The 27,148-nt window shown below is 58.2% G+C and overlaps 1 protein-coding gene across 1 annotated transcript; it reads right to left on the bottom strand.

Moving 5' to 3' along the window:
- Positions 1–1,924: 1,924 nt before the first annotated feature.
- On the bottom strand, positions 1,925–24,915 carry PTH1R (parathyroid hormone 1 receptor). Its single transcript, XM_022573324.2, has 15 exons — positions 24,646–24,915; positions 23,502–23,624; positions 12,864–12,966; positions 10,826–10,960; positions 9,127–9,237; positions 8,897–9,015; positions 8,634–8,728; positions 8,216–8,408; positions 7,559–7,712; positions 5,868–5,928; positions 5,438–5,504; positions 5,057–5,151; positions 4,254–4,395; positions 4,107–4,148; positions 1,925–3,455 (listed from the first exon to the last, which is right to left on the bottom strand). The coding sequence occupies exons 2-15, from the start codon at positions 23,574–23,576 to the stop codon at positions 3,078–3,080; spliced, it is 1,770 nt and encodes a 589-aa protein (XP_022429032.1). The 5' UTR covers positions 23,577–23,624; positions 24,646–24,915; the 3' UTR covers positions 1,925–3,077.
- Positions 24,916–27,148: the final 2,233 nt, after the last annotated feature.

Below are 27,148 nucleotides of genomic sequence, written 5' to 3'. Positions count from 1 at the left end.
AGGGCAGAGCTGTTTCACCTTAGACCCCCGCAGGGGGTCCAGAATCCCCTCACATGCCCTCAGAGCAAAGCTGTGTCCCCTCTGATCACCTCAGGTGGTTCAGTATGCCCTTACATGCCCTTGGAGCAGAGCTGTGTCCCCTCAGACCCACTCAGGAGGTCCAGTGTCCCCTCACGCACCCTCGGAGCAGAGCTGTGTTCTCTCAGACCCCCTCAGAAAGTTCAATGTCCCCTCTAAAGCCCTCGGAGCAGAGTGTGTCCCCTCAGACCCCCTCGGGTGGTTCAATGTCCCCTCACACGCCATCAGAGCAGAGCTATGTCCCCTCACACCACCTCAGGATGTTCAATGTCCCCTCACGCACCCTCAGAGCAGAGCTGTGTACCCTCAGACTCACTCAGGAGGTCCAATGTCCCCTCACGCACCCTGGAGCAGAGCTGTGTCCCTTACGACCCCCTCAGGAAGTTCAATGTCTGCTAACACACCCTCAGAGCAGAGCTGTGTCCCCTCAGACCCACTGAGGTTGTTCGTGGTACCCTCACGTGCCCTTGGAGCAGAGCTGTGTCCCCACAGACCCCCGCAGGAGGTCCAGAGACCCCTCACACGCCCTCGGAGTGAAGCTGCGTCCCCTCTGATCCCCTTAGGTAGTTTAATGTCCCCTTACATGCCCTTGGAACAGAGCTGTGTCCCCTGAGAGCCCCACGGAGGGTCCATGTCCCCTCACGTGCCCTCAGGGAAGGATGGTTTCTTCTCAGACCACACAGGGCAGTTCTTGTCCCCTGACGCACCCTCGGAGCAAAGCTGAGTCCCCTCAGATTATGATGGAAGGCCCATGTCCCCTCATGCGCCCTTGGAGCAGAGCTGTGACTCCTCAGACCCCCACAGAAGGTCCATGTCCCATCATGTGCCCTCAGGAAAGGATTGTGTCTCAGACTACACAGGGCAAGCTTTGTCCCCTCAGGTACCCTCGGAGCAGAACTGTGTCCCCTGAGACCCCCTCAGGAGGTTCATTGTCCCCTCCTGTACCCTCAGAGTAGAGCTCTGTCCCCTCAAACACCCATGGAAGTTCTATGTCTCCTTACCCGCCCTCAGAGCAGGGCTGTGTCCCCTCGGACAGCCTCGGCAGGTCTATGTCCCCTCATGTGCCCTCAGAGCATGGTCGTGTCCCCTTCTTCCCCCAAGGAAGGTCCATTTTCCCTCACAAACTGTCTGAACAAGGCTCTGATCAGACCGCTGGACTGGGTCATGTCCTTTTCATCTTCCAGGGAACTCAGTCCCCTTCCTCCTCATTCTGTTCTCTGTCCTACCTCCGCCCCAGGTTGAGCGGTAATGGGAGGGGACTGTCCAAGCCTGCTCACTCCCCGCTGACTTGTGGGCCCCACTTACTCTTTCCTTCTCCACAGGCTTGCATGTTGTGGGTCGTTAGAGGCCTCTCTTCTATGACCCTGGACCCTCTAGATCCTGCTCTGAGCTGAAGCTTCCTCTTGAAGCCTGGCCTATCTTCTAGGAGCCCCCAGCAGGGTACATTCCTTCCATGGGTCTTCAGAGGTCCTCAGCCTGGGCTGCGGGGAGACAGGCCAGAAAAGGCCGGGCCTATCTTCATGCCCAAGACAGGTGGGAGCTGGAGCTCGTCTTCCTGGCCTGACTTGGAATCTGGAGCAGCACCAGGAGGTGTCCAGACACCGTGGCCAAGGAGGCTGGTGAGTCAGGGGCTTCTGGTCTCCTCCTCCCTGCCTGCCTGCCGCCCGGCTCGGCTGGTGTTTACGTGTTCCCTGTGGCTTGGCTGGGCTGTGAGGCCTTGAAGGGAGAAATGACCACCTGGCTCCAGCCCCTGTTCAAGGCAAACAGGGTCCTGACTGCCTGCCAGGCCCTCTGAGGGCTCCCACTTCCTCTGCCAACACCTGGATGGCCCAGGTGGGGCTCAGGGTCTCTCTGAGTGGGGGGGCTGGCCCTGGCCCAGGAGCTCCAGGTCTAAGGGAGGAGACTTTGTCCTGGACTAGGAGCTTAGACTGATGTAAGAGGTCCAGTCCTATCCTGGACATCCAGTCAAGGGGGCAAATGCTGCCCAGTCTAAAGGGGGAGGCCTGGCCTTGGACTGGGTGCAAAAATCCTGAGGAAGGAGGGCCAGCCCTTGGGGAGGAGGTATCCAAGTGGATATGGGGGAACCTTGCCCTGCTTGGGATCACCAAACCTGAGGGGGGTACCCAGCATGTCTTGGGGGCATTTAGTTCAAAGGGAAAGCACAGCTCTGTCTTGGGGGTTCATCTAAAGGGAAGGTGGTAACAAGTCTGAGGGGTGAGTATAGCCTTGTCCTGGGGGGTGCCCGGTCTGTGTGAGGGGTGAGCATAGCGCTGTTCTGCGGGGTGCACAGTCTGAAGGATGAACACAGCTCTGTCCTCGGGGTATCCAGTCTGAGGAGTAAACACAGCCCTGTCATGGGGTGGAAGAGGTCCTCAGTCTGTGGGAAGAGGTTCAACCATGTTCTAGAGGAAATCCAGTTTGAGAGGAGAGGCTCCACTCTGTCCTGGGGGGCACCCAGTCTGAAAGGAAGACATAGCTCTGTCCTAGAGGTGGCCAATATGAGTGGTTCAGGGTGAGTAGGTCTGTGGACTCAGCCTGGGCCAAAGGCAGCTTGGGTGCCCATGGAGCCTGTGTACAAGTGCAGGGAGCAGCCGAGGCGACAGCTGGAGACAGGGAAAGGCTGGGGCCCTCCTCCTGCATGGGGCCACTGGGGTGCTGATGACCCAGCAAACCTGAGCTTCTCTAGGCTTAGACAGGGGCCTCTCTCAGGCCCTTTCTGCCGGGCTGGGTCCCGACCCCCCAGGGACTGGCCCATGGTTCCTAGACCCCCTCCTGAGGTAAGACCAAGAACACCCCCATGGCTCCCAGCTCCTCCCCTCCTGGAATAGGTGCCCAGTTCAGACCACAGGAAGCCACACGCTGCTTCCTTTTCCTTTTTTTTTTTTTTTTTCCTGTTTTATCCTCCCAGCCCCAGTCCTGAGTGGGCAGCTGTCCAACAACCTGTCTCTTGGTCCGCTTGACCACCCTTATGTCCACAGGTCCAACCCTCGGGTCCCCAATCACATGACTGTCTCCCATTCCTCCTGCAATAGGACAGGTGGCCTGTCCGGTGCAGACGCCTCCTCATCCAGCCCCGAGCAGGAGCCGTTGAGGAACCCATCGTCCTTAGGAGCGGCCACGGCAGGTGGTGTGGTCTGCAGGGCTGGGGACCCTGGCTTGGTGTGGCCGGGCAGCTGGGGGTGGCCATTGGCTGTGGCAGCAGGCAGCAGGCGGGGGCTGAGGGGCAGGCCAAGTCCTGTGCGGGGCCCTACATTGGTCACACTTGTGTGAGACACCATTGGACCGTAGCTGTAGCTGCTGCTCCCGCTGCGTGCCTTGCGCTTGAAGTCCAGTGCCAATGTCCAGCGGCTCCAGGATTTCTTGATCTCAGCCTGTACCTGGGATGGCAGGAGGAGGGTGGGTGGTCAGGTGTGCCCTTAACCCCTCTGCCACATGTCCCCAACCCCAGCGGTGCCCCCATCCCTGCCCCTGCAACACTCAGCACTGAATGTAAAGAGGCGCAGGCTATTACTGGAAAATTTCAAGGCCAAGAAGAATCCCGTCATTCTCAGAACATGGCGCCTGGCTGCAGGCAATTGGCACACCCAGAATCTAGAAAGCTCAAATGACCCCAAGGGTGGATGAGTGTTCAATCTGGATTCAACCGTGGGGCTGGGAAGATACTTGGCTTTGCCCACAAATCCTAGCGCATCCTCAGCCTGAATCATCTGGAAAGACTTCTCTCTGCCTTCAGAACGTCCTCAGGGATGTTCTTGGAGGAACAGAGTAAGAACCAGGCAGAAGAATGAAGGGACAGGACTCGGGAACCCCCGGAACTTCTTTTTCATTTTTTAATTAAAAATTTTTTTTTTATTTTTGGCTGCACCTTGCGGCTTGTGGGATCTTAGTTCCCCGACCGGGGATCGAACCCGGGACCCCTGCAAAGGAAGCACGGAGTCCTAACCACCGGACCACCAGGAAATTCCACCCACCCTCCCCCGGCACTTCTGCGTCCTTCCTGCCTTGCCCCAGCGTGGCCCACCGCTTACCTCGCCGTTGCAGAAACAGTATATGATGGCGACAAAAAATCCCTGTGGAGAGAGGGTACTGGGTCAGGGCCCAGAGCTGCATCTGGAGAGGGTGGAAGCAGCCTTCCCAACCCCACCCGCCCCTCACCCTCAGACAGGGCTGCGCACCTGGAAGGAGTTGAAGAGCATCTCGTAGTGCATCTGGACTTGCCAGAGCGTCCCTGAGACCTCGGTGTATGGCGTGGCCATGAAGACGATGTAGTGGACGCCAAAGAGCGGCATGAGCACCAGTGTGGATTTGAGCAGCTTCCTGGGCCAGCGGGGCAGGGGGGTCAGGGTGGAGCCACTTCCCCCTCAACAGGCGCTGTGTACCCCGACCTGCCAACCCCAGGCTCCAGAAGCCACTAAAAGGCCCGAGGCTCTGGCAGCCAGTGGGGGAACCCAGTTCACCTGAGCCAATGACACTTTGTTTTCTCAGCAAAGTGTTAACAGGGCCCCTTGATTCTGAGGTGTCCCAGAGTGGACCATAAATTATGTCGCCCTGTCCCAGGGCCCTTTGCACCTGCTGGTCCCTCTGCAGGCACTCCCCCACTCGCCCGTGGCCTTACCTCGGTATCCCAAGGTCCCTCCTCAGGTTTCAGTCAAGCTTCCGCCTTCTCAAGGCCACCCACTGCCCACCTGTCTCTCAAGACTCCCTGCGACCAGCTCTCTGAGGAGAAGTCTGGGTTTGTCCTGCCCAGACCCCAGCTCTAGTGCAGGGCCTAGCACCAAGAGGCCCAGCCTGGCTTTGGGGTGACCCCAGAAGCCAGGCAAGATCCCATCACTGCTGGCAGGGCCAGCCAGGGAGTCAGGAGCTGAGCCCTTCCTTGAGACAGGCTCATTCGTGGAGCCTCTGTCTGCTTTTGTACATGGTGCTGGTGTTGGATGACCCCTGAACTCTGAGGAGCCTGGGCATGGTGGGTGTGGCTCACCGGTACTGCTGCCGCGTGTCACACCGGCCAGCGTTTGTCTCCCGCAGCTTGGTGGCGAGGACCCGGACAATGTTGATGAAGAGGATGAAGTTGAGCTGTGGGAGTGAGGGAGGGCTGCGTCTCGAGGCCGCACCCTAGCAGAGAGGGGCAAGGACTCTGGGACCCATGACCCTGCTTAGGCTCTGCTCTGCCACTGTGTCTCCAGGTGGCTCCTTAGGCCCTTGGTTTCCCCATGTGGACTCGGGTGGGGGTCAGCTGCTTCTTGGGCCTTGTGGCTCCAACCCTGGGGTCCAGGGAAGCCTCTATAGGTCCCTGTCAGGGGCTGGTCACTGGGACCCACGGTCCATACCCCGACCCAGCTCTGTGGCCACCCCTGCTTACCACAATGGAGGCCAGGATGGGCACCTGGATGATCCACTTCTTGTTCCCGGAGCTCAAGTCCCAGCACCTGGGGGAGGTTGAGGCATCAGCCCCCACCCCCTGCCGTTCCCAACCTGAGCCTTCCCACAGGGAGGCTCCAGAGCTGGTCTGCTCCGACATTAGCTGTCCCCCAACTCCCACCAAGAGCACAGGACAGGGGAGTGTCATATATGGCCAGGCCTGAGGCCACCCTCAGAGGTCCCTTTTGAAGTAGCCTCCGCTGACCCTGAGCGGGTACCCAGCTTGAAGCTGAACTGAAAGCTCCTGAAACTGGGCCACTCAGGGCCAGGGTACAGGAGGTGCCCCTCATATGCTCTACAGAGAAAGAGGGTAGCAGGGGTGTTTCTGGCCTGTGTCAGAGCCTCCTACCCACTTCTCCACCTGGACCTACCCGGTGTTTGCCAGGGTGGCTCTCACACTGACCCACACAGCCACGAAGATGGCAGGCAGACCTGTGGGCACAGAGGGAGACAGTGTGTGAGGGACTGTCCATGATGTCTCTCTCCTCAGCCCACCTTGCCAGTCCCATTCCCCTCATCCCTGGTGACCCCCAGCTTAGCCCACCATTGTCCCTGACACCCCTCACCCTGGGCACATGGGCTAATTGGTGACAGAGCCCTACTCTTGCATGTGCTGCCCTGCTGTCTGCACAGCCTCCCCTCTGCACAGCCTCCCCTCAGGGCTCCAGCCCTCAGGACCCTGTTCAGCCCTCTGCCCTCATCTTGGTTCCGCATCTTGTACCACACATGCACTCCTGCTGGGCACTTGGTGAATAAGGTATCACTAATTTATCCACACCCAGCCCATTCTGCCCTCCCCTCCCCTAAAGGGTGCTGCTCTGGGCTAGGGGTTCCCTGTGAGGGAGGGAGCTTATCATCACGGGTTTTCTATTCCAGCACTGCCACCCTTTAAAAAGTCCTAGCCCCATGGATGAGGCTGGATAGGGTGTGCTGTTGTTCCAGGATGGATAAAGGGCTACAGGGAAATCTCAGTGTGCCCAGGCCCAAGCTAACTCAGATGGTACATGGTACCTCTGAGTGAGTTTTGCCTCTAGGAAGGAGCCCAAATCCCCACCCTCTGCCCCCACACACTTCATTCTAGGCCCAGGGTACCCTTGGGAAGGGCAGGGCATGACCTGGGTTTATGCGAGGAAAAGAGCTGTGACATTCCTGCGCCACAAAGTTCTCTGTGTTCCCCTATCTGTGTGCTTCCCACCCACGCTGACACCCTCTAGCCCCAGAGCCCACATCAGCCTGCAACTCTGGGGCTTGCCATGGATGAGGTCAAGGTCAGAGTGTGTCCACCAAAGGGCAGGGAGGCTATGGCTGTTGATGTGAGGGCCTCTAGGTGCTGAGCGCAGGGAGGGCTCCAGCCACCCAGCCTACCCTTCTGCAGTCTGGCCAGTTGCCCCGGAGCCTGGCCAAGCTCTGGAGCTGCCAACAATAATGGACAATTATTGGTAACTCGATCCCACAGCCTGTGGGGGCGGGAGTGCAGAACCCCAGCAACCCATTCTGCAGAGGAGCTGCTGAAGCCCAGATGATGCTAGAGCCAAGGCCTGCAGTTCTGGGCCATGGACCCTGTGGGCAGGGTGGCAGAAGCATGGACAGCTCCATGCAGCGTGGGGACTGGTGGAGAAGTGGGGCTCAGGGTGGAGGGAGCGTTCCAGATCCCAACTCCAGCCCCAGCAGTGGTGATACAGTGGTGAGAATAGCTGCCTTCCAACTCCAGCCCCAGGCTGACCTCTGACCCAAGATCCACTCTGATCTTGAGTGGAATCTTGACCTGAGAGTCCCCCCCTCCCTCTCCTGGGCTGAGCCTCAACCCCGGGTGAACCTGCCTCCAGGTGAGCCCCAACTCCAGGCTGAGACAACCCCAAGTGAACCCTAACCCTTGGCCAAGCCCTGTTCCCTGAGCTTGGGGTGGGGGTGGGGGGCAGCCAGTCACAGAAGGCTCACCACCTGCTGCCCCACATCCGGCACAGGATACGCTGTATGGGTGCTTTCCCCTCAGTGGCACTCTCTGACCCTGCTGCCCATGGTCCCACCCTGCTTGCACCTCACTGCCTGCGTGCCTGCGTACCCCAGCCGAAGATCGTGAAGCCCCAGAGGTACTTCTTCTCTGAGAAGAAGGCCATGAAGATGAGACTGTGCAGGTACAGCCCCTCCACCAGAATCCAGTAGTAGTTGGTAGCCAGGAAGTAAAGGAAGAAGGTCACAGTCACCCGGCAGCCCACCTAGGAGACCAGCTGGTGTTAGCCAGAAAGCAGGACCTGCATCTGGGGAGGGCTGGGCTGGGCTGAGGGATGGGCAGTGGGAGGGGGTGCTGGTAAGATACGACAGGTGCTAGTCAAGCTGGTGAGGAAGGGACAGGCTCTTCCAAGGGCAGGGGCTGAGAGGTGTGTGTGGAGGCAATGTTGCCCAGGCAGGAGGGCACGGATGACGGGGGTGGGGGGGTCAAGGTGAAGAGGTGGGGTGACTGGCGGTCCGGGGCCGAGGCAGGAGTGTTGATGAAAGTGCGGGGAGGGGGAACACTCACAAGCTCTGGGCAACAGGGCCTGGAAGCAGGGCTGAGAGGTGCAATGCACGCAGAGAGGTGGGTGTGAGTGGCCTGAAGCGCGTGGCTGCAGGAGACAGGCGGGGGCGAGGGCAGAGGCGCCGCAGGGTGGGTGGGGCTCCCGCGAAGCCATTGGTGGCTAGGGGCCCCGGGCGGGAGCGGGCCGCCGGAGGGGGCACTCACGTAGCCGGCGGCGGCGGCGGGCGGCGGCGGTGCCTGGGCGATGGCGCGCAGCTCCTCCTCCGTGAGGCGCTCAGCCTCATCAAGCGTGGCGCCGGAGTAGAGCACCGCGTCCTTGACGAAGATGCTCACGGCGCGAAGCATGAAGGACAGGAACAGGTGCATGTGGATGTAGTTGCGTGTGCAGTGCAGCCTCCTGCGGAGCGCGCGACAACACCGTGGGTGGGGGCACGGGGACGCGCGGCGGGAGGGCACGAAGCGGGGCTTGGTGTGCAGGGGTACAGTGAGGGGAAGAGAGACATTATGCCTCCGCCCGGTCCAATCACACCCTTGGCCACGCCCCACGCCCCCCACCTCGGCCCCTCCCCGACCACGTCCCCTCCCCACCCCAGACCCCCGCCCCACTCCTCGCCCCGCCCACCTAAAGTAGGCCAGGATGAGGACAGCCACGGTGAGAGAGGCCAGCGAGACGGAGTAGCCCACGGTGTAGATCATGCCCAGGCGGTCAAACACCTCCTGTGCAGGTGGGGAGTTACAGTCAGAGCCCTGGGACTGGGGTGAGCATCAGGTTAAGGGTCAGAGGCCACTTTAAGGTTGCTGGATGAATCAGGACTAGGTTCAGGGGTCACCAGTGGAGTGGGGTGGCCTTACACGGGTCAGGTTAGGGAGGGGGAAGCCTCGCACCCGTTCACGAGTCTCATTGGTCAGGAACTTGACACATTCGCTGTAGTTGGCCCATGTCCGGTTGTGCCCTGGCACCAGCTCCCAGCTGCCATTACGGTCACAGCGACGGTAGGCATGGCCTGCAGGTCCATAGGAGGGTCAGGGCAGGCAGAGAGGTCTGGCACCACTGAAGCCCTGAGCTCCAAGTCCTGACATCCCTGTGGTCCCCACCCTACTCCAGCCCGCCTTACCTTTATGATTGAAGTCATAAATGTAGTCGGGACAGGGCATGGCCACCACCTCACCTGGTGCCCCCAGCGGCCAGCACAGGATGTGGTCCCACTCTGGCAGGCAGGGGCGCCCTGTGACCACAGAGACAGACAGAAAAGGTGGGGGACATCAGTCAGATCCATGGTTAGTGACCCAGAGGAATAAACACACCTGTGGTCTCTGGCTCCCTCAGGGATAGGTGTGCCCCAAGACTGGAGAACTCAGGCCTGGAGCATTCTGGAGAGAATGTGTTGAGCCCTTACTCCCTACTGTGCCCTGCACCCACCTGGCCTCATAGAATTCCCTACAGACCCTCTATGCAGGTGCTGGTAATGGTCCTATTTTCTAGATTGGCTGGTGGAGGCCAAGAGAGGCGAGTTATTTACCAAGGTCATACAGCCCAGGGCCCTGCCCTCCTCTGGTGCTCAGCCCCTAGCCAGGCCTCTCTCTTTTCACTCTGTTCTTGGTCCCACCTTCCAGGTGTCCCTAAAGAAGAGCAAGTTCCCAGACTAACTGTCCCTCAGCTGAGAATGTTTCCTATGTGCTCCTTGCCCAGGGACCATGGACTAGAGGAAGAAGGTCTAGTTTCCAGTGCCAGCTGGACTCCTGAAGAGCTGCCCACCTCATGCAGGTGTCTACCCTCTTTGCACTTCAGTTTCTTCATTGGGAAATTGGGATTGACATGCACTTCCACCACTATCCAAGACCCGCCCTGAGCACCTGCTACGAGACTCTGGTGACCACTTGTGGGGGTACATATAATCCCCCAAATCTAAGTGCTAACTGTGGGATTCAAGGCAGGGCGACACATCCCACTTTGGGGCTCCAGCCTCACAGCAGAGATGCTAAGTGACCCTGGAGAGTCTCCAGCCTCTGAATCTTCCACTTTCCACTCCCAGCTTCCTTCTTCCCCCTGCAGGGCTCCAACCACAGGACTCTCCAGCCACCCTGGAAGGTTGCCTTGATGGCTAGACCCACCCCAGCTTGGTGAAAGGCTCTCTGTCCTGGGCACCATATTCCCAGCCCCGCCTGGCCAGGCCCACAATTCCCTCTGATCCCTGGGGAGCCACAGGGTGACCACAGCCTCCCAGATGTGGCCCATCTGGAATCTGCTGCCCACCCAGCCGGTTCAAACTGGCCCTGTGGCTGCAGCCTGGGCTCTGCGTTTGTCTCTCCTTACCTCCCTGAGGGACAATGCAGCCCGCATCTCCCTCCTCTTCTCTTCTGCCCTCCCTGTCCCACTGTCTGGCCCCACCCCTTCACAGCCGCCCTTCTGTCCTGCTCTGTCTCTATGGCCAACCCCACTATGTGTCTTGATGCACCCTCCTATGACACCCTGAGTCTCAGTCCCAGTGTGTGCCTCCTGGTCCCCTCTGTCTCTTCCTGCCTCTCCCTGCCCCTCTGTCTCCTGGGTTCTCTGTCATCTCTCTCCATGGGAGGGGCCTCAGCCCTGGGTCCACCCCTGAGGTGTAAGGTCAAGTTCTCTGCCCACATCTCCTGGGGGCCCTAGTCCATCCAGCTTGCCTGCCCCCTCCACACTCTGCCCCCTGGGCTGAGTCTCCTCCTAGCACCTCCCCTCCTACAAGAGCCGAGGAGCATGAGCTCACATGAAGGCTGTGGAGCAGTGGGGCAAGTGGGTCCGAGTCGGTCTCAGATGGATGCATGGAAGCACAGACGTACCTCGGTGCCTGCTGCCAGTGGACACCTCCTTGTCCTCCTCAGACTCAGGATAGAGCTTCCCAGCTGCCTTCCCTTTCTTGGGCTTCCCTGATGTGGATGCAGACGCCCATCCTTTGCCTGATTCCATTATGTCAGCTGGAGAAATTAGGCCAGTTATGGCTGTCGACAGCACTACAGCAGAAGACCCAGGGTACCCTCCTGCCTCAGACTCCCCCTTTGTACAATGGGGGTTGCCCCCTGCCCTGCTGACACCTAGGCTGATGAGAGGTAGGGACGTGCTTTACAAACTGTAAAGTGCTTGCCAGGTGCAGAAGTAATCAGTCGGCATGGAGACTGTAAACAAGGGGTTCAAGTGGTAACGAACACAATTCAGGTGTGGGATCAACTAGTGAGTGGGTTGAGCGGTAAATCTGGGCAGAAATGTCTGACCCAGGAGTCATAGCCAAAGCCCACGCAGGAGGCGAAGGCCCCACCAGGGGGCGCATGGCAAAAGTAGACAGTAGTGGTGATGTCGACAGAGGTGAAACAGTGAAAATGAAGCCCGGCCAGAGCGCTGTGTAGGTCGTGAAGCTGGTGGTACGAAAGACAAGAGCAAGATGCAGTTGTCAAGGGAAGACAGATGAGCCCAGCTACCCCATCCCCTGCCCTAGGATACCCAAGTAAGGGGTTCACAGCTTCCACAAGGGACCCTGGAGACTGTCCATCTGAGATGGGGCCTGGCCTTTCCCTCCACTGGAGAGATGCCTGAGGTCTCTCTTCCTTGCTGAAAGTCTTCCTCATTATCTAACCTTCAGCTACAGCCCAAGCCAAGGCCCCCTGGCCCTCCCATGTCGGGGTTTGTGGCAACAATGAGAAGCTGAGTGCAGACACCCTGGGCTGGGATAGAATGGCTGTGCCCATTTTCCTGCCCGCACCCTGGGGCATCAGTAGGGTGGGGGTAGCAGGATGAAGTGGAGTGGGAAGGGAATGTCTCCATCGTGAACAAAGAGAGGGCAGAGGGAGGTGCCTCCATGCTTCCACAACCAGAAAGACGGCTGGGTTCAGGACCGCCCAGTCCCTGATGTGACTGGGGCAGGGGACCAGGGGGCCCACTGGTGGGGCCGGTGTGGGCAGGGCTGTGACTGCAGAGACCATGTGAGTCCCTGTGAATGGGAGCAAAGTCTGTGGGCTCCAGGGTATGTCACTGTGTGCTTGCGTCCTGGGTGTGCATCAGCCTCCTCTCCCAGCAGTCTGAGGGCCAGCTCAGGGGAGGAAGCTGTTCTTGCCTGCCAGTCAGGTGGGGTCTGGGCCTCTTCCAGGTTGAGGAGATTAATCAGACAGAAGTCAGAGGCCTGGATGGTTGCTAATGAAGTTCCATTTCCGCTTCCAGGAAATGGACTCAAGGAAGAGACCAGCTTGAGACTGGGGCAGGAGCTGTGACGTCAGGTGAGTGCCCCTCGCAGCTTCACCGTGGCAGGGGTCCCATGGAGATGCTGTGTTGGTAGAAGGAAGCCTTCCTACCCCATCAAGAACCCTTTACTGGACAGTGGATGTGACTGACATAGAAACCCATCCGTATCCCTCTATTCTCCTCCCCTTCCAGTCCCATTCTCCCGACCCTGGACACCTCTGCCTTGCCCTTTGCTCAGGGGGCCTTTTTCAAAGACCTATTCTTCCTTCTGCACCTGCACTGGATAGCTCCTCCTCCTGCAGGAAGCTGTCCCAGCCCACTCCAGCGGGGTCTGGAGCCCTCGTCAGTGCTCCTGATCGTGGCGTGCCTCACTAGATCTAAGCCAGTTCGAGGTAATTCAGACAGTAGTTGCCTCCATAACCTCCTATCCCCACCCTGGGAGGGGAGGCTCAGTGCATCTCTGAGCCTGCTGACTTTAATCTCACCTGACTCACCCCATTTTGGGTCCTCACTTTGGCCTGGCCCACTTTACCTGGACCTACCCTCCCTTGGTGCCACTTGGTTCTGCATCCTGGACTCCCACCTTCCTCTGGCCCCTCTGTCTCCTGACCTTGCCCCCAGACCCTCCTCCTTTAGCCCCGCCCCCACCTGGCCTCTGCAGGACTTCTTTGAGCCGCTTCTCACATTGGGCCTGGGCACGGTGCAGCAAGAAGATCTGCTCCTCTTTGGTCATGACGTCATCTGCATCCACCTACCAAGCCGAAGGTCAGATTGCAGGCAGGACTTCCCAGCAGAGCGGCAGACTCCACAACTATCCCAACCTCCTTGAGGGATTCCCCCCCCTTTCCAAAGAATGCGGGAAATCTGCCTTATGTAGCTCCATTGTACAGACGGGAAGCCTCGGCTTCAAGGGGAAGGGCCTGCCCCACCATAGGGAAAAAAGGGGGAGGGGTGCTGTCCCCTGCTTGCCCGATAGTAACCCCATAGGCTGCAGCCACTGATATTCTCTGTCCAGTCTGTTCCCCAGGGGTACATGGGAAAGGGATGGAATGTCCCAGGGTGGATCCTCACAGGATCCTGGCTGTCTATTGGGGACCTGGGTGGAGAGGGGGTGGATAAGGGGTGGTGAACTCTGGGGAAAGAAACGGGGCCTGGATTCCTTCAAGTCCTAGTGCCCTCGGGACCTTGGGAGTCACCAATTTCCATCCTGGCCCTCTCCCCAGTCAGTGCTTTCCCCGTGAATGGAGAGTGCCTCAACTCCTCCCACCCTTGAGGTCCCAAGAGGGAGAGGATGGAGAAATTGCTGGCAAGTGGTCTGGGTTGGGCGGGGCACTCCTGTGCAGGCTGTGGGTGGGAGTCACCCACATCCATTGCTTATCTGGAAGTTCCCCTACATCCAAGTAGACCCTGTGTTCTGATGATGTGGACAGGCCTTTGCTCCTGCTGTTCCCTCTGCCTGGAATGTCCTTCCTTTCTTTCCTTCCAGCACGTACACCCTGGGTATTGGCTGCCACCCACGAGGATTCACTGGCATCATTTTAAGGAAGGGAGCAGGAACGTCACGGAGGTGGGGGTGAGATGGGACTCACTCTGAGCCTCTGTTTCCCTGACTTAGGGTTGGAAGGAAGTCAGAGGGTAAAGGCAGCATCCCGCCCTGGGAAAAACTCAGTGTGCCCAAGCCCAGCCACTCCCATGAGTGGGACCCACAAGAGGTTAATGCATCCCCTCAGACCCCACCTTCACCCCCAAGTCAGGGCCATGTCCTCGCAGACCCCCAGGACAGAGCCTGGTTCCCTTAGACCTTCAACAGGCAGAGCTGCATCCCCTCAGACATCCCCTGTCAGGGCCCGGTCCCTTCAGTCTGAGCGGAGCTTTGGAGGGTGGGAGAGCCCAGAGGAGGCAGGGGAGGGAGGTGGAGGTGGGGGGAAGGGGCGGGCCCCGTTATGCGGGGGCGGGCAGCCGCCGGGAGGGTCAGGGAGACCGCGGCAGGGAGAAGTTAATTGACCGAGTCTCTCGGTGGCAGCAGCAAGGGCTTCTAGGGCCAAGGAGTCTCCAGTTGGCTCGGCTGGGATTCGGTTCTGCTGGTTTCACTTAGCAGAGGCGCGTGCGCGTCTTTGCGTGTGCGCGTGTGAGTGGCGGCACAGCCTTGAGTGGCCGCGCACAATGCTGTCTGGCTGGTGTGTGCACTCGTGTGTGCCCCTGTCTCTGTATATTCTCACGTGGGGATCGTCCAGCATGCACATTTGGGACGTGAGCCTGAGGTGTCTGTGAACATGCATGTGTACCTACGTTTCTGGGCAAAGGTCCGCGTGTGTGTGTCTGCGAGTGTGTGATACGGTTGCTCATTAGCCTGCACGTCTGTGGGTGTCCGTGCTTTCGCGGATCACTGGCGTCTGAGTTGGACCCTGAGATCTCAGCTGGACCCAATGCCCAGGAACTGCTGGAGAGATTCCCACGTGCTTGCTGCTGGCCCCTACACAGCTCCTGTAACTTCCCCCACCCGCAGCTAAGGCTGAGCAGGCTGGGGCAGAAAAAGCCCTGGGGAGATGGGGCTTGAGGGAGGACAACTAGGGTTTTCCCTAATCCAGGGGGCTCCAAGACTAACCTGAAGCTCTCTTTGTGCCTCTGGCATTGGGGATCCAAGCTGCTGAGGGGTCTGATCCCTGAGTAGCTGCCCTGCCCATCCCACCCCCACTACAGCACCCTTTCACCTCCATTTCCATTACTGCAACTAGTACCTCTGTCAGTAACCACCACCACCATCACCACCACAACCAACACCACCAACACAACCACGCCGCCCACCGCCAATACCACCGATACCACCGGTAGCGGCAGCAGCACCATTACCCCCATGAGCACTAACTACTATTGCCATCGGTATACCCACCATCATCACCATCACAACTGGTAGAACATCATTACCATCACCACCACCAGTGCCGTTTCCACCAGCACGATTACCACCGTGACCATCACCACCACCTCCAGTATTACCACCAGCATTGCCATCCCCATCCCCACCAGCACCATTACCACCAAAGGCAACATCAGCACCATCACTGCCACCAGCCCCGTAACCACGGTCATTACCACCTTTCCTATCATCTTATCCTTACTCCCTCAGCATGCCCCCTTCCCCACCACCCCTTCTCCTTCTGCCCACCTTCATCTCTTTCAAGATGAACAGATAATCACCAGATTTTTTCCAGCTGAGGAAAAGCTCCTGAGTGGCTGACAGGCTTCCACCAGTCCCCAAAGTCTGGCACACCAGCCCTCCCGATAGACAGACTAGCCCACTGATGTGACCCACTGAGGGTTACGGCTGATGGCCTAGACTAAAGGCAGGCAGCCATGGGTTGAAAACTGCCCATTTGGCAGACTGACAGACAGACAGGTGTGCAGCTGGGTGACGACCAGGAACTGACCCACACACCCTCTCACAGGCCCAAGGCATCTGCTCAGCCGCCACCTATTGCTACCGCTGCGCTCTGTGGCCAAGAGGAGGCACATCCTCTTTTCTGGAGTCTCATTTCCTGGTGGGTCTGGGAATGCCCAGGAGAGGGGAAGGTATGTGCTTCAGGCACCAGATAGCCCCCAGATTCCTTCACCCACAGGGACGGTGGCACCATCTCTGGCCTCCCTGGACTGTACGACCCATTTCTCTGTCACCCAATCATGGCAGAACTGCCATTGCAGCAAGAAGAATTCAAGCCAAGGAGTCAAGAAAGCACTTTCCCAAGGAGTGGAGGGCGGCTCTACATCAAGAGCATCCCCACTTGCTTTAGAGTACAGCTCCCCTGCCTGGAATTCGTCCATCACCTCTCCCTCCAGCTGCACCCTCTCCTCATCTAAGGAGATTCTGCCACAAGCACCGGAACTTGAATCCTGTCTCCACCACTGACTGGCTTTGTATCTTTGGCAAAGCTGTTTAACCCTTGTGCCTCAGTCTCCCATGTGTAAAATCAAGATAATAATAGGGCTGTTGTGAGGGTTAAATGAGGTCCTGTATGAAAAGCTTGGGCAGGGGTGGGGCCCACAAAAAGCTGGTTGCTATTATTACCACTGGGTCAGCAGTAGCACCAAGTCATGGCTCCCCACCTCTGGTTATGGGCCACTGTGCTGCTGGGCACCATGGGTGCCCCCAGGCTCAGGACCCAGAGAGGCAGGGGGAGACTGTCTGAGTAGATGACTGAGACCAGGAGGCCACAGTGAGGAGCAGGTGGGTGGTGGGACTCCAAGGAGGACTGGGAGCAGGGGGTACAGGAGGGCCTGCAGGTGAGGTCTGCCTGACCAGCTTTTGGGGTGAAAGAACACCCCGATAACTCCCTGCATTTCTGGATCCACCCTGGACTCACACTAAGATTCAGGGTCACCGCCAGACCCCCATACTTGGGCTTAAGGGGCAGGAGGGCCCCTCCTCTGCCTCTGCCCTGAGTGAGGTCTTTTCTAATGGAGTGATGCGGAAAATGCTGATAGCTCTGATCCTGGCCTGGCCACTCCATCCGCTGCGCCCTCCCCGACCAGCCCCTTTCCCCCTGCAGAGTTCAGTTCTTCCTGGCCCAGCTCCTGGTAAGGAGGACTCAGACTTGTATCATTTTAGATCCAGAGAGTCTGTGCGTCTCGGGTCTCACGGATGAGGACTGGGGGACCTGGAGCTGGGTCATGGCCAAGGGTCAGTTAGTCCATACCCACCACTGATAGGGTCACCTAGCCCTGGTGCCAGGTGTCCCGAACCCCTCTTCCTCCCACACCCCTCCTACAGTCTTGGGTTAGGGCTGACTTCCCCTGACCTAACCATTGTAGGGCTCGGCTGTAGCACTCTCCCCATGTTCAGCCCTCCAACATGGAACCTTCCTGTGTGCACACATGTGCGTGATCCGCAGTTTGTGAATATGCAGGGAGAGAAGTGGCCTGGGAGCCTAGGGCTGGTATTTGTGGGGCCACAGGCAGGGTGCAGATGCGGGCTGGAAGCCAGTATGTTATCTACAAACATAGAAGCTGCTGTCTCAGAGAGAAAGTAATGTGTGGTCAAGAAGCCCGGATGTGCTTCTCATTTCCTGAGTTCAGAAGCTCAAAGGAAGAGAAAAGCCATCTGCTCAGTACCCCTCCCGCCAGGGGGCAAGCAGCTCCTTCTAACTCAGCTCCCAGGGAGACCCCACTGAGAATGGTGTTGGAGCCGCAGACGACAGTGATGGCGGCAGTGGGGGTGGAGGTGAAGACAGTGAGTGGGGCGATGTCAAGGCTAATGATGGTGATGGAGGTGTGATGGTGACAGTGGTGGTGGAGAGTCAGTTTCGTGCCACTGACCAAATGAGGGCCACTCCTCTCAGTTCCTCTCCTAACTGCCAAATTCCACACACTTGCTGTCTGTGATCCCAGACATGCCTACATTCTCCTCCTCCAGGCAAAACAAAGGAGGAAATACAAGGGATCCTTCTTCAGCTGCTGACACCTCTGTCTCTGGGAAAGAGGCTCCTTCTACTGCTTGGTGTCAGCCTCAGGAGGCCCTCTTGGGTCATCTCATCTATCGCTCTGACCGGCGTCAGCCTGCTCCCCCAGGGGAAGACAGCTGCTGGCTTCTTGCGCACCTCTAGAGAAAGCAGATCTACCAACATTCATCCCTGGATGTGACCAGTGTCTCCCACCCCATGAGAGCCCCTCTACATGTTGGCACCAGCCATTGCCCCTGGAGCTTTAACCACATCTCCTTCAACATCCCCATCTTACGAATGAGGCCACTGAGGCGAGAGTACAGTTAGAAAGAAGAGGGCGAGGAATGGAGCTAAGGTCTGCTTGATACTGAAGCAACAACCCCAGAAGAGGGGAAAGAAAGGAGGAAGTACCCCGCCACATGGGTCCTCTAGTGCCAGCCTCAATACCAGTTTTCCACAGAGTTCTTCTGGATTCTGTCTTTCACTGTGTCAAGCAAGAGCCTCTCTGCAGAGCACCTAAGGCAGCCTCCACAGAGGTAATCCAGGAATGGAGGAGACGTAGAGGTGGTCAGGCGGTGATAGCGTGGGCGATGGCAGCTTGTGCTCAGCTCTAACTGGGCAGAGGATAGTCGCACCCTCGTATTAGGAGGGAGGAGAGTTTGTACCTTCAGAAAAGCCAGGAGGAGAAAACCTCGGCTAACAGGAGACCCCCTCGTGACCTCCTGGCCTTCCTGCCCCTCTTCTCCAGGTTCCACTACTGGGACCTGTGCTGGCACCCCTCGATGTCTCCCATGCCAGCTGGCTAGGCACTGCTTCCTGCCCTTGCTGCCTTCTGTCTGTCTGTCTGGCCTGAGCAGGCTGGGACGGGTTCCCTGCCGGGGACGCTCCTGCCCCACCACGCCATGGCTGACAAGTGCTGACTTTTCCTCCCCTTCGCCTGGCCTTCCTGAACAGGCTGCCTGTGTTCGGGGCTGGGAGGGGCTGGGGGGAGGCACTGTGACGCCTCTCATCCTGGCCAGCGTGGAGGCCTTCAGGGCAGGCAGTGGGATGGAGCCTGGGATGGCAGAGTTGGCTGCTAGGACCCTGTGGATCTTCGTAAGTGGCCTCTACCTGGGCTTGGAGACCAAGGCCCAGAAGGATGGTATGACCTAACCTAACCATAACCTGGTCAGCAGAACAGAATCCTACCAGGTCTCACCTCTGCACAAGGCAGGTCCCAACCTGGTCAGCAGAACAGAATCCTACCAGGTCTCACCTCTGCAAAAAGCAGGTCCCAGAGTTGGGGTTCTGAAAGGTTTGGAGGTTTCTGATGTCTTTGAGAATCTGAGCAAAACTTTGCACCCTCTCCCAGTCACACTATATTTTGCAGACAATTTCAGGCATCTGCAAACCCCCCACTCCACCCTTTCTTTTTCCTGGGGGCTCTCTGAAAGAGGTGCCTTCCTGATGCGGTGGCTGGACCAGGGAGTGTCCCCAGAAGGCCCACAACAGGAATCTGGGGGAGGCCTCTTGATGCCTCATTAAAACATTCCGAATAAAACCCAAGTTCCCTGGAGGGCTCGGCCCCCCTCCTCCTGCTCTGTCCACAGGCAGCTCCCAGAGCTGGGGTGGAGGGTGGAGGTGTTTAAGGGCAGGTGATATAAAAAGCTTCAACGAATCAATACGAAAAAGACAAATAACCCGTAGAAAGATGGGTAATGGCTCTGAGCAAGCTCTTAGAAGATGGACAATAAGCCAGTGTAAAAGTCCAAAAGCTCACTGGTAATTGGCATATTAAAATGGCAAGAGACACCATGGCAAAGGTGAGGAAAAGAATCTTCGGGCTACCCTGTGAGACAGAGGGTGTGGGGAAGAGACCTCCTCCGTCATTCCTAGTGTTGAGTACAAACCCACACAGGCTTTTTAGAGGGCAGTTTGGCCATATCTATTAAAATAAAAAATATGCATGTTCTCAGACCCAGCAATGACAGAATCTAGAAATATCCTACAGGGAAATGGTCACACAAGGACATGAGAAGGCACTTCAAGGAGTTTCCCTGCCACCATCTGGAATCTCTCTCTCTCTCTCTCTCATACACACACACACACACACACACACACACTCATACAAACACACATGAAACTATCTAAATGTACATTCCTAGGGACTGCTTAATGAATCGCAGGTTTTGGAACACTATGCAGCATTTAAAAAGATTTATATTTACTGACATGAAGATCTCCAAGACACACCTTTAAGTAGAAAAATGCATATGGCAGAGCCCTATCTACAAACTGCTATCATTTACTAAAAAACAAATAGAGGGGCTTCCCTGGTGGCACTGGTTAGGAATCCGCCTGCCAATGCAGGGGACATGGGTTCGAGCCCTGGTCCGGGAAGATCCCACATGCCGCGGAGCAACTAAGCCCGTGCGCCACAACTACTGAAGCCTGTGCACAGCAACGAACCCAGTGCAGCCAAAGATAATAAATAAATTAAATAAATAAATTTATAAAAACAAACAGACAGCAAATGACAGAGTAAAACTATCTACTTTATATGCACACAAAAAGGTACCTGTTTGGAAATATACAGAAAAAGATCTGGGAGGACATCCCCCACCCACACTGTTTAAAATTGTTTTCTCTAGAATAGGGAATGGGTTTGGGAGTAATCAAGGATAACTTCTGTTTAATCCATATTACTTGACTCTTTTATAAGAAAGAACATATTCCAGTATTAGTTATGAAATTAAAATAAGAAAATAAAAGTAAAATAACCAAAGGATTCTACTTAAAAAAAAAAAAAGAAAGAAAGAAAAGGAAGAAAAAGAAAACCTAAGTGGGACATAGGGATCTCCTGCCAGCATAAGCCCTCACCCTGCTTTGGAGGAAGAAGCTCAGTGCAGGAGTCTGAAGACTTGGGTTCAAATCCCACCTCTGCCACAGACTCACTGTGTGACCCTCAGGGCCCTTTCCCATAAAATGGATGGATGAACAGATGGAATGAGAAAATATTTGTGACCATTTCTAGGTCAGAATCTGGGGACGGCCACTGTTCAATAGGTGTTGGTTCCTTCCTGTCTTTAAAAGTGAGCCCCTTGTCTGAGCTGCCGTTGGAGCCTGCTGAGAATGGTTCCCTGGGTCCCACCTACCACAGTCTCTCCTGAGTCTGACCCTGAGGTCATATCTCTACACTCTAAGCCTCCCAACCCCACAACGCTGACCTTCAGTCTCTCCCACTGCAGTTTCTCCTTCGCAAGCGTGCATGCTGAGGGTGTCCTTAGGATGAGGCATCCCCAAGGATAAGACCACCCATTTCCTCCCACTCACAATCTGCGGGCCCATCCCTTCCTCCAAACTTCACCCCACCTGACTCCCAACCTCACAGCTACTCTTTTCTGTAAGGCACAAGATGGACCAGTTGAGTCTGGCCACAGCCAGTGTCCTCCCAGTGGGACACTTTTTGGTCCCCCAACCATGAGGTCCCTCCCTCATGGAGGATGATGTGAGCCCGGTCCTGGGGCCAGCTGGGCAGGCAGCATATAGGTTTGGTGACAGGGTCCATCAGCTGAGGGTGGAAGCAGTATCCCCTGGGTTTAGGAGAGGGAGCTGGCAGACTCAGTTTCTTGCTGGCTCCAGCTGAGGCCAGGGGGCCTACAGGGTGCTGGGTGACCCTCAGGCCATATCCTCTATCCCCGGAGCCACGGAAGGTTCATTGCACTCACGGCCTGAGTGTGCAGCCACAGCTGTCTCAACAAGGTCCCAGGGCAGACCCAGCCCTGGCATCCCTCCTCCTTTCCTACCCTCAGCCTTGGGCCAGGGCTAAGCTGGGCAAATTCTCTGCATGTGCCTCAGCTTCCCTGGAAATCAGTGTGGGTCCCTCATAGAGGCACAGGGCTTGGCACTTGTTGACATGCAACAAATAATGGTCCTATCGGTTGTGTGAAGGTCAGTTAAAGGGGCAATAACAGAACCTTTCTCAGAGGGTTGTTGGAAAGATTAAACTAGCTAATATTGTAAAGTGCTTAGAACGGTTTCTGGCAAGCAGACAGCACTACAGAAGCATTTATTAAATAAAAACAAGAAAACAATAGACCTGGATGCACATGTGACCACAAACACACACACACATGCATAACTATGCTTCTACAAGTCATGTGCAGACCACAGCCTCAGACACACGTGAGCTCACACAAGGTCTCAGACACTCGCACTTACGCAGACCCAGAGAATACCATGCTGAGTCCCACAGAGCCCTGCTTCGACACACAGATATACTCACAGGTCACCCACGCCCATCACCCTGTCTATTCCTCTACAGTCACTTGCACACATGTGTGCACACAGACCACACTGGCTGGCTCTGCACAGTGGCTATGCTCACACACCCTGGAAGGGGCCCTGGGAAAGGTAAGCCTGGCCCGAGGGGAGGCTGGGGAAATGGCTCTGGGCCCCGGCGTTCACCAGTGTTTGGAGCATCCCTGCACACGGTGCTGATAGTCTCTGAACCTGTTTCCTTATCAACAAATCCTTGTATGGGGCGATGTCTCTGGCTTTGGGGTGCCATGCTGTGTGGGCATGGACAACAGTGAATGGGGTGTACTGAGGCCAGCAGAGGAGAGGAGAGCCTCAGATCAAGGGATTCTTAGGCAAATGTTTCCTTCTTGGTGTCTTTTTACAGATAGGGAAACTGAGGCGTGGAGAAGGATAGCCCAAGGTTACACAGGCATTGGCAGAGCTGGAGGAATCCAAGAGCTCCTGCCTTCCCGCCTGGGGCTCCACCTGGATAGGGAGCTGGTCAGGGGAAGGCTGCCTGCCTGTGTCTCTAGATGGCAAATAGCCGCACCTGGGAGGTGAAGGGGAGGCAGCGGGGGGTCTTGAAGTCAGACACAGGCAGACAGTCTCCTCAGCCATTGCTGATTCCCCCAGGACAGGGCTGCTGTGGAATCTGACTGACTCCCCAGGAAATGGTCCCCAGACCCTGGCCCAGTCTGAGGAGGGTACTCAGCTCTTTGTCTCCAGCTCTTGGCCTCCGCCAGTCTCTCCCTATTTTTCTTTGCTATTCTTGGTCTATCTCCTCCTCCTGCTCTGGGGAGCTCTCACCCCCATCTTTGTCTCTGTCTCTCTCTTCTCTCTCTCTAACCTTATCTGTCTGTCGCTTCTTCTCTCTCTGGTCCCCTCTTGGCCTCTGCTCTCAGGAGGGTACGAATGTGGGTCTCCTCACTCACCGGAGCATGTTTCTCCTGTGGGAGTGTTCTGTGAGGTCAGTCTCCTTCAGGGGAGCTCCATCCCTCCTCCATGCCACACCATACCCGCCTCCCTGGGCAGACATCTCCCAGTCTGGGTGAAGCTGGGCATGAGTGCACGCATGTGTGTGTGCATGCGAAGGTGAGAGCTTGAGGGGCCCTTAAATCCTACCCCCTGACCTCAGACCCACAGCCCTGTGTCCCAGATTGCAAACAAAACTTGCAGAAAACAGAGGACCCCAGAGCAAAGTCTGTGTGACCCTACATCAGGGCCAAAGCCTAATCTTCTGCTAGATCACACTGTCATCTTCCAGGGAGACACAGAGCAGTGATGCTCAGAGAAGCAGAAGATAGGAGGACCCTAACCACAGATTTCCAGACCTGGGACCCCAGCCCAGTCTTCAGAAATAGGGAAATCTTAGGCATCTGGAACCCAGAGTTCAGACATCCCAGAGACAGCAGGCACCGAGGATCCCGGGCCAGAGGGGACGCCCACCCAAAGTTCAGGATACTGGGGGAACTCAAGCCTCTGAGCCCTGGACACCTTCCCCCCACCCCAGCCCCCGCCCAGGGACCCCAGAGCAAGCCCGAAGCCTGTCCTGGACTGCGAGCGGGGGACTTACCAGCACGTATGCGGAGCTGAGCACTGGGCAGCACAGCAGGAGCGCCAGGCCGGGCGCGATCCGGGCGGCCCCCATCGCCACCGCCTAGGGCCCCGTCCCTCGGGGCAGCCGCCGCTGCCGGCCCTGGTGGTGGTGGTGGTGGTGGTGGGGTACAGAGCTGCGTCAGGCCGGGCTGCCCCGCCCACGCCAGGGCCTAGGGGACCCCGGAGGCCCGGCGGCCCGAGGCCCCGGGGCCCGGCGCGGGGCCCATGCGCTGAGGGCTAGGGAGCGAGCGCAAAGGAGAGAGAGGGAGGGAGGCAGCCGGGGGCCGGGCGGGCGGCGGGCGGGCGCCGAGAGCTGCGGAGCTGCCCGTCTGCCTCGGAGAGGAGAAATCACATCCATATGGCCGGGCCCCCCGCCCCCGGCCCGCCCCCCGCCCCCCTCTCCCCCCGCACCGCCTTTTCTTTTCTTTTCTTTTTTTTTTTCTTTTGGGGAACTGGGAGCTGTGGCTTTGCCCCACGCCCAGTGGGGGAGGGGTCGGGGGAGGGGTTGGGGTCGCGGTCTGCAGGGGGCGAACGGGCTGTTATTTTTAGCTCCGCGGCTAGCGCAAGTAGGGGGGGCGGGGTGGGGGGACGCGTTTTGCGCAGCTCCGGGCGTGCAGCTTGGGTACTCGATCCCAACTTTGCAAAGACACTGAGCCCTTCGGCGATCGGGCCGCCAGCTCCTTGCCCCTCGGCCCCCTCTGATCCTCATCCCGTCCGCGGCCGCCTCCGGCACTCCCTCCCCATCCTCGGCCGGAGCCCCGCCTGCGCCCGCGCCGCTAGAGCGCGCCTGCGGCCGGGACGCCCGGTCTCTCCGCCTGTCTGTCAGTCCGTCTCTAGCTCCCCCGGCCTTGGCCTCCGTTCTTCCAGCAGCCCCGAGCTCCGTTTCGGTCACTCCCTCGCTCCCTCCCTCCCCTCCCCCTTTTCTCTCTACGAAAACATTTGCAAGTTTCCAAAAAAGCCACGGAGCCGAGCGGCGCGGGGCTGGCGGCTCCACGGGGCTCCGAAGAGGCGCCGCTGACTGACACCGAGACAAAACAGCCCACCCGCCCCGGTCAGGCCCGGAGTCACCCTACCCAACTCCAACCCGCTCCCCTCGCTGCTGGCCCCCAACCCCGACTTACTCCGAGCGCGCCGCCGCGGCCCCCGCCTAGCCATGGGTGTCGGGGATCCCCCGACAGCCTCCCCAGGACAGCGCCCCGTCCGCGGCCCCGGGGAGACTTCATGGAGCTCTTGGGATTCCCCCCTGGCCGGCCTGGCTTCCAGCGCCCCCCGCCCGGCCGCCTCTCGGAGCCGCCGCCCGCCGCGCGCGTCCCTCGCCTCGGCGTCTGCCGCTCCCCCTCCCCCCCCACCGCGGCCCGGGCGCCTCTTCCCTCCCCCGCGCCCTCCCTGGGCCTCTCCCGCCCCCGCCCCCCCTCCGTCTTCTCCGACGCGGGTGTGTGGAGCTGCAGAGCGGAGCTCGCCGCCCCCTGCCCCGGGACGTTTCTCTAGAGGCCGCGGCCCGGGGTCGCACAGCGGCGGGATGTGAGTGTGGAGGGGACGGGGCCCGGGGAGCTTTGACATCTGGGCCCGGGAACGTGGCCCGAGCCGCTCCCGCCGCTTCATTTTCCTCTCCGGGAAGGCACAGACGTTATTTTTTCTGATCGTCCGGCCCCGGCCGGTGAATAGGGGCCCTCAGCCGCGAAGCAGGCCCTCTTCACTGGAGGTACCCAGCGCGCCCCCGGCCGCAGCGCTGTCTGTCCGCCCGCGGGACTCCCGCTCAGGCTGGACCGGGATCCCCGGAGAGGCTGCTCTGCCGCCAGCCCCAGAGCCTGGCTCCGCCACCGCCCTCCTGCCCGCCCCGCCCTCGCCTGGACCCCCAGCCTCAGGAATCTCCCGAGTGGGTAGGTCTGCTGTGCCCCAGACCCGCCCCCGTCCCTGCCCGCGTCTCTGGGCTCACGTCCCTCTCTCTCCCTCCCCAGTCTCTCCCGGGTCCGGGTCTCTCCGAGTCCCTACCCATCCAGACGCCGGCCCGGCCTCTCTAGCTCCGCCCCTGACTCCACCCCAGGCGGCTAGCGGCCGCAAGACCAAGGGCTCCGCCGGGACCCCCACCGTGGGGTTCCGCCTCCCTCTCCCACTCCTTCACACCCCCAAAAGCTCTTGGCCTGTTCTGGTCCACTGGGGACCCTCAACTTGGGAAAAGGGCGGGAGGAGACTTCGGGGGCAGAGGCCAGATGGGGGCGGGGCTTATGTGCTCCTGCCCGCGGGGGGGCGGGGGGCGGGATGCAGGAGGGCTCAGAGGAGGGGACCTCGGACCCCAAGCCTACAACCTCTAAGTATCAGGTGGGGAAGCTGAGGTTCAGGGAGGGCCTGGGGATGCCTGGAGCAAAGGGCTTTAAGGATGGTCAGGAGGAAGCTAATGCGACTGTCAGGGCCCTAGGAAATATCCGGGCTAAGTGGCAACCCCAGGTCTCCCACTTACCAATTGTGTATCCTGGACACGACGACTCTCCTGCTGTCTGAGCCTCAGTTTCCTCATCTGTAAAATGGGGAGCTGACCAGCTGATTCAAAGGGCACTTTTACCTGTACTGTTTCAGTGCCTCCGAGGGTGGGTATCTCTCTGGGTTTCTGAGAGACCCATGGACTCTGGGGGCTCCCCAGGCTCAGCCTGTGGAAATTGAGCTCCTCAGAGCCCTCAAACCGGCCCCCTGTCTCAGGGATGACCCCTCTCTTCAAAGTGAATGAGTGCCCAAGCCCAAGCCCTAAGGCCACTGGAGTCCAATTGCAGCCAACTTTCCTGGCAACCCACCCCCTCCTCCTGCTCAAACCCACCCATCTCCCAGACTGTACCCACAAGGGTCTTCTCCATACATCTCTATGGCCATACTCTCTTCCATGCCCCACTACCCTCAAGTTTCTTGTCCTGGTGTTTAGACTGCTGTTTGAGGCAGTTTCCTCCAAAGGTGACTCTCCTCAACAGGCACTGTTGACTAGGCTCCTGGTCTTCTTTCTGTGTTCACTGCGCTGCCTTTGCCTTTGTAGTTTCCTCAGCCAGGATCGTACTTCTTTGCCTGGTGTAGAGGACAACTCTCTCTCCTTGTGTCTCCATCTCTTCCATTATTGGGGGAGGGGTGGCTGTGGTTTGGGGACTGCTCCCTATGGTGTGTGGGCTCTTTGGGAACAGGGACCGAGGCTCAGGTGCCCAGAGCAGGCACCTAAAGAACACTCATGGTTCTTCAAAGAAGCTTTATGTCTCTGTTTCTAAGCAATTCGATTCCAAGTTTTATGATTTGATGACCCACACCCCTTGATGATAGGAAAAGAACATTCATGGAGGGATTGGAGGTACTGAGAGATGAAACTAGGAGTTGATGGAGGAAGTCCTTCTCAGATCTGACACCAGCAAGCTTGAGATTGAGAAACAAACAATACCCTGTGCTTGGGAGGACCAGCGTGGGCTAGCTGTGGATAGGGCTGCACAGAGGGATCATGGGCTCTGGGCCCCTTAAGGGTGTTTCCCTAGCCGTAATTCATGTGCCTCACTCCAGAGTCTCCTGCCGGACATTCCACTACTGTGGGCGGGGCCACTGACCCCCTAAATCACCCCCAGGCCTCTGGTTAAAGTGCCACCATAGGGGTGGGGGTGT

The sequence above is a fragment of the Delphinapterus leucas genome, chromosome 10 (genome assembly GCF_059928025.1).
Source record: "Delphinapterus leucas isolate spDelLeu-1000000601 "Yukka" chromosome 10, BTC_Dleu_Yukka2, whole genome shotgun sequence".
In the NCBI taxonomy this organism is placed as follows: Eukaryota; Metazoa; Chordata; class Mammalia; order Artiodactyla; family Monodontidae; genus Delphinapterus; species Delphinapterus leucas.
Note: the sequence above shows the minus strand (reverse complement) of the source record. Positions and strands in the feature narration are given on the sequence as shown.

Excerpts from the sequence above, each read along its gene's own strand:
- PTH1R (XM_022573324.2), bottom strand. The coding sequence starts at position 23,576 with ATGGGGGCCGCCCGGATCGCGCCCGGCCTGGCGCTCCTGCTGTGCTGC. Across the intron at positions 12,967-23,501 it reads TCAGCTCCGCATACGTGCTG|GTGGATGCAGATGACGTCAT; the intron begins GTAAGTCCCCCG and ends TCGGCTTGGTAG. Across the intron at positions 9,016-9,126 it reads TTATGACTTCAATCATAAAG|GCCATGCCTACCGTCGCTGT; the intron begins GTAAGGCGGGCT and ends ATGGACCTGCAG.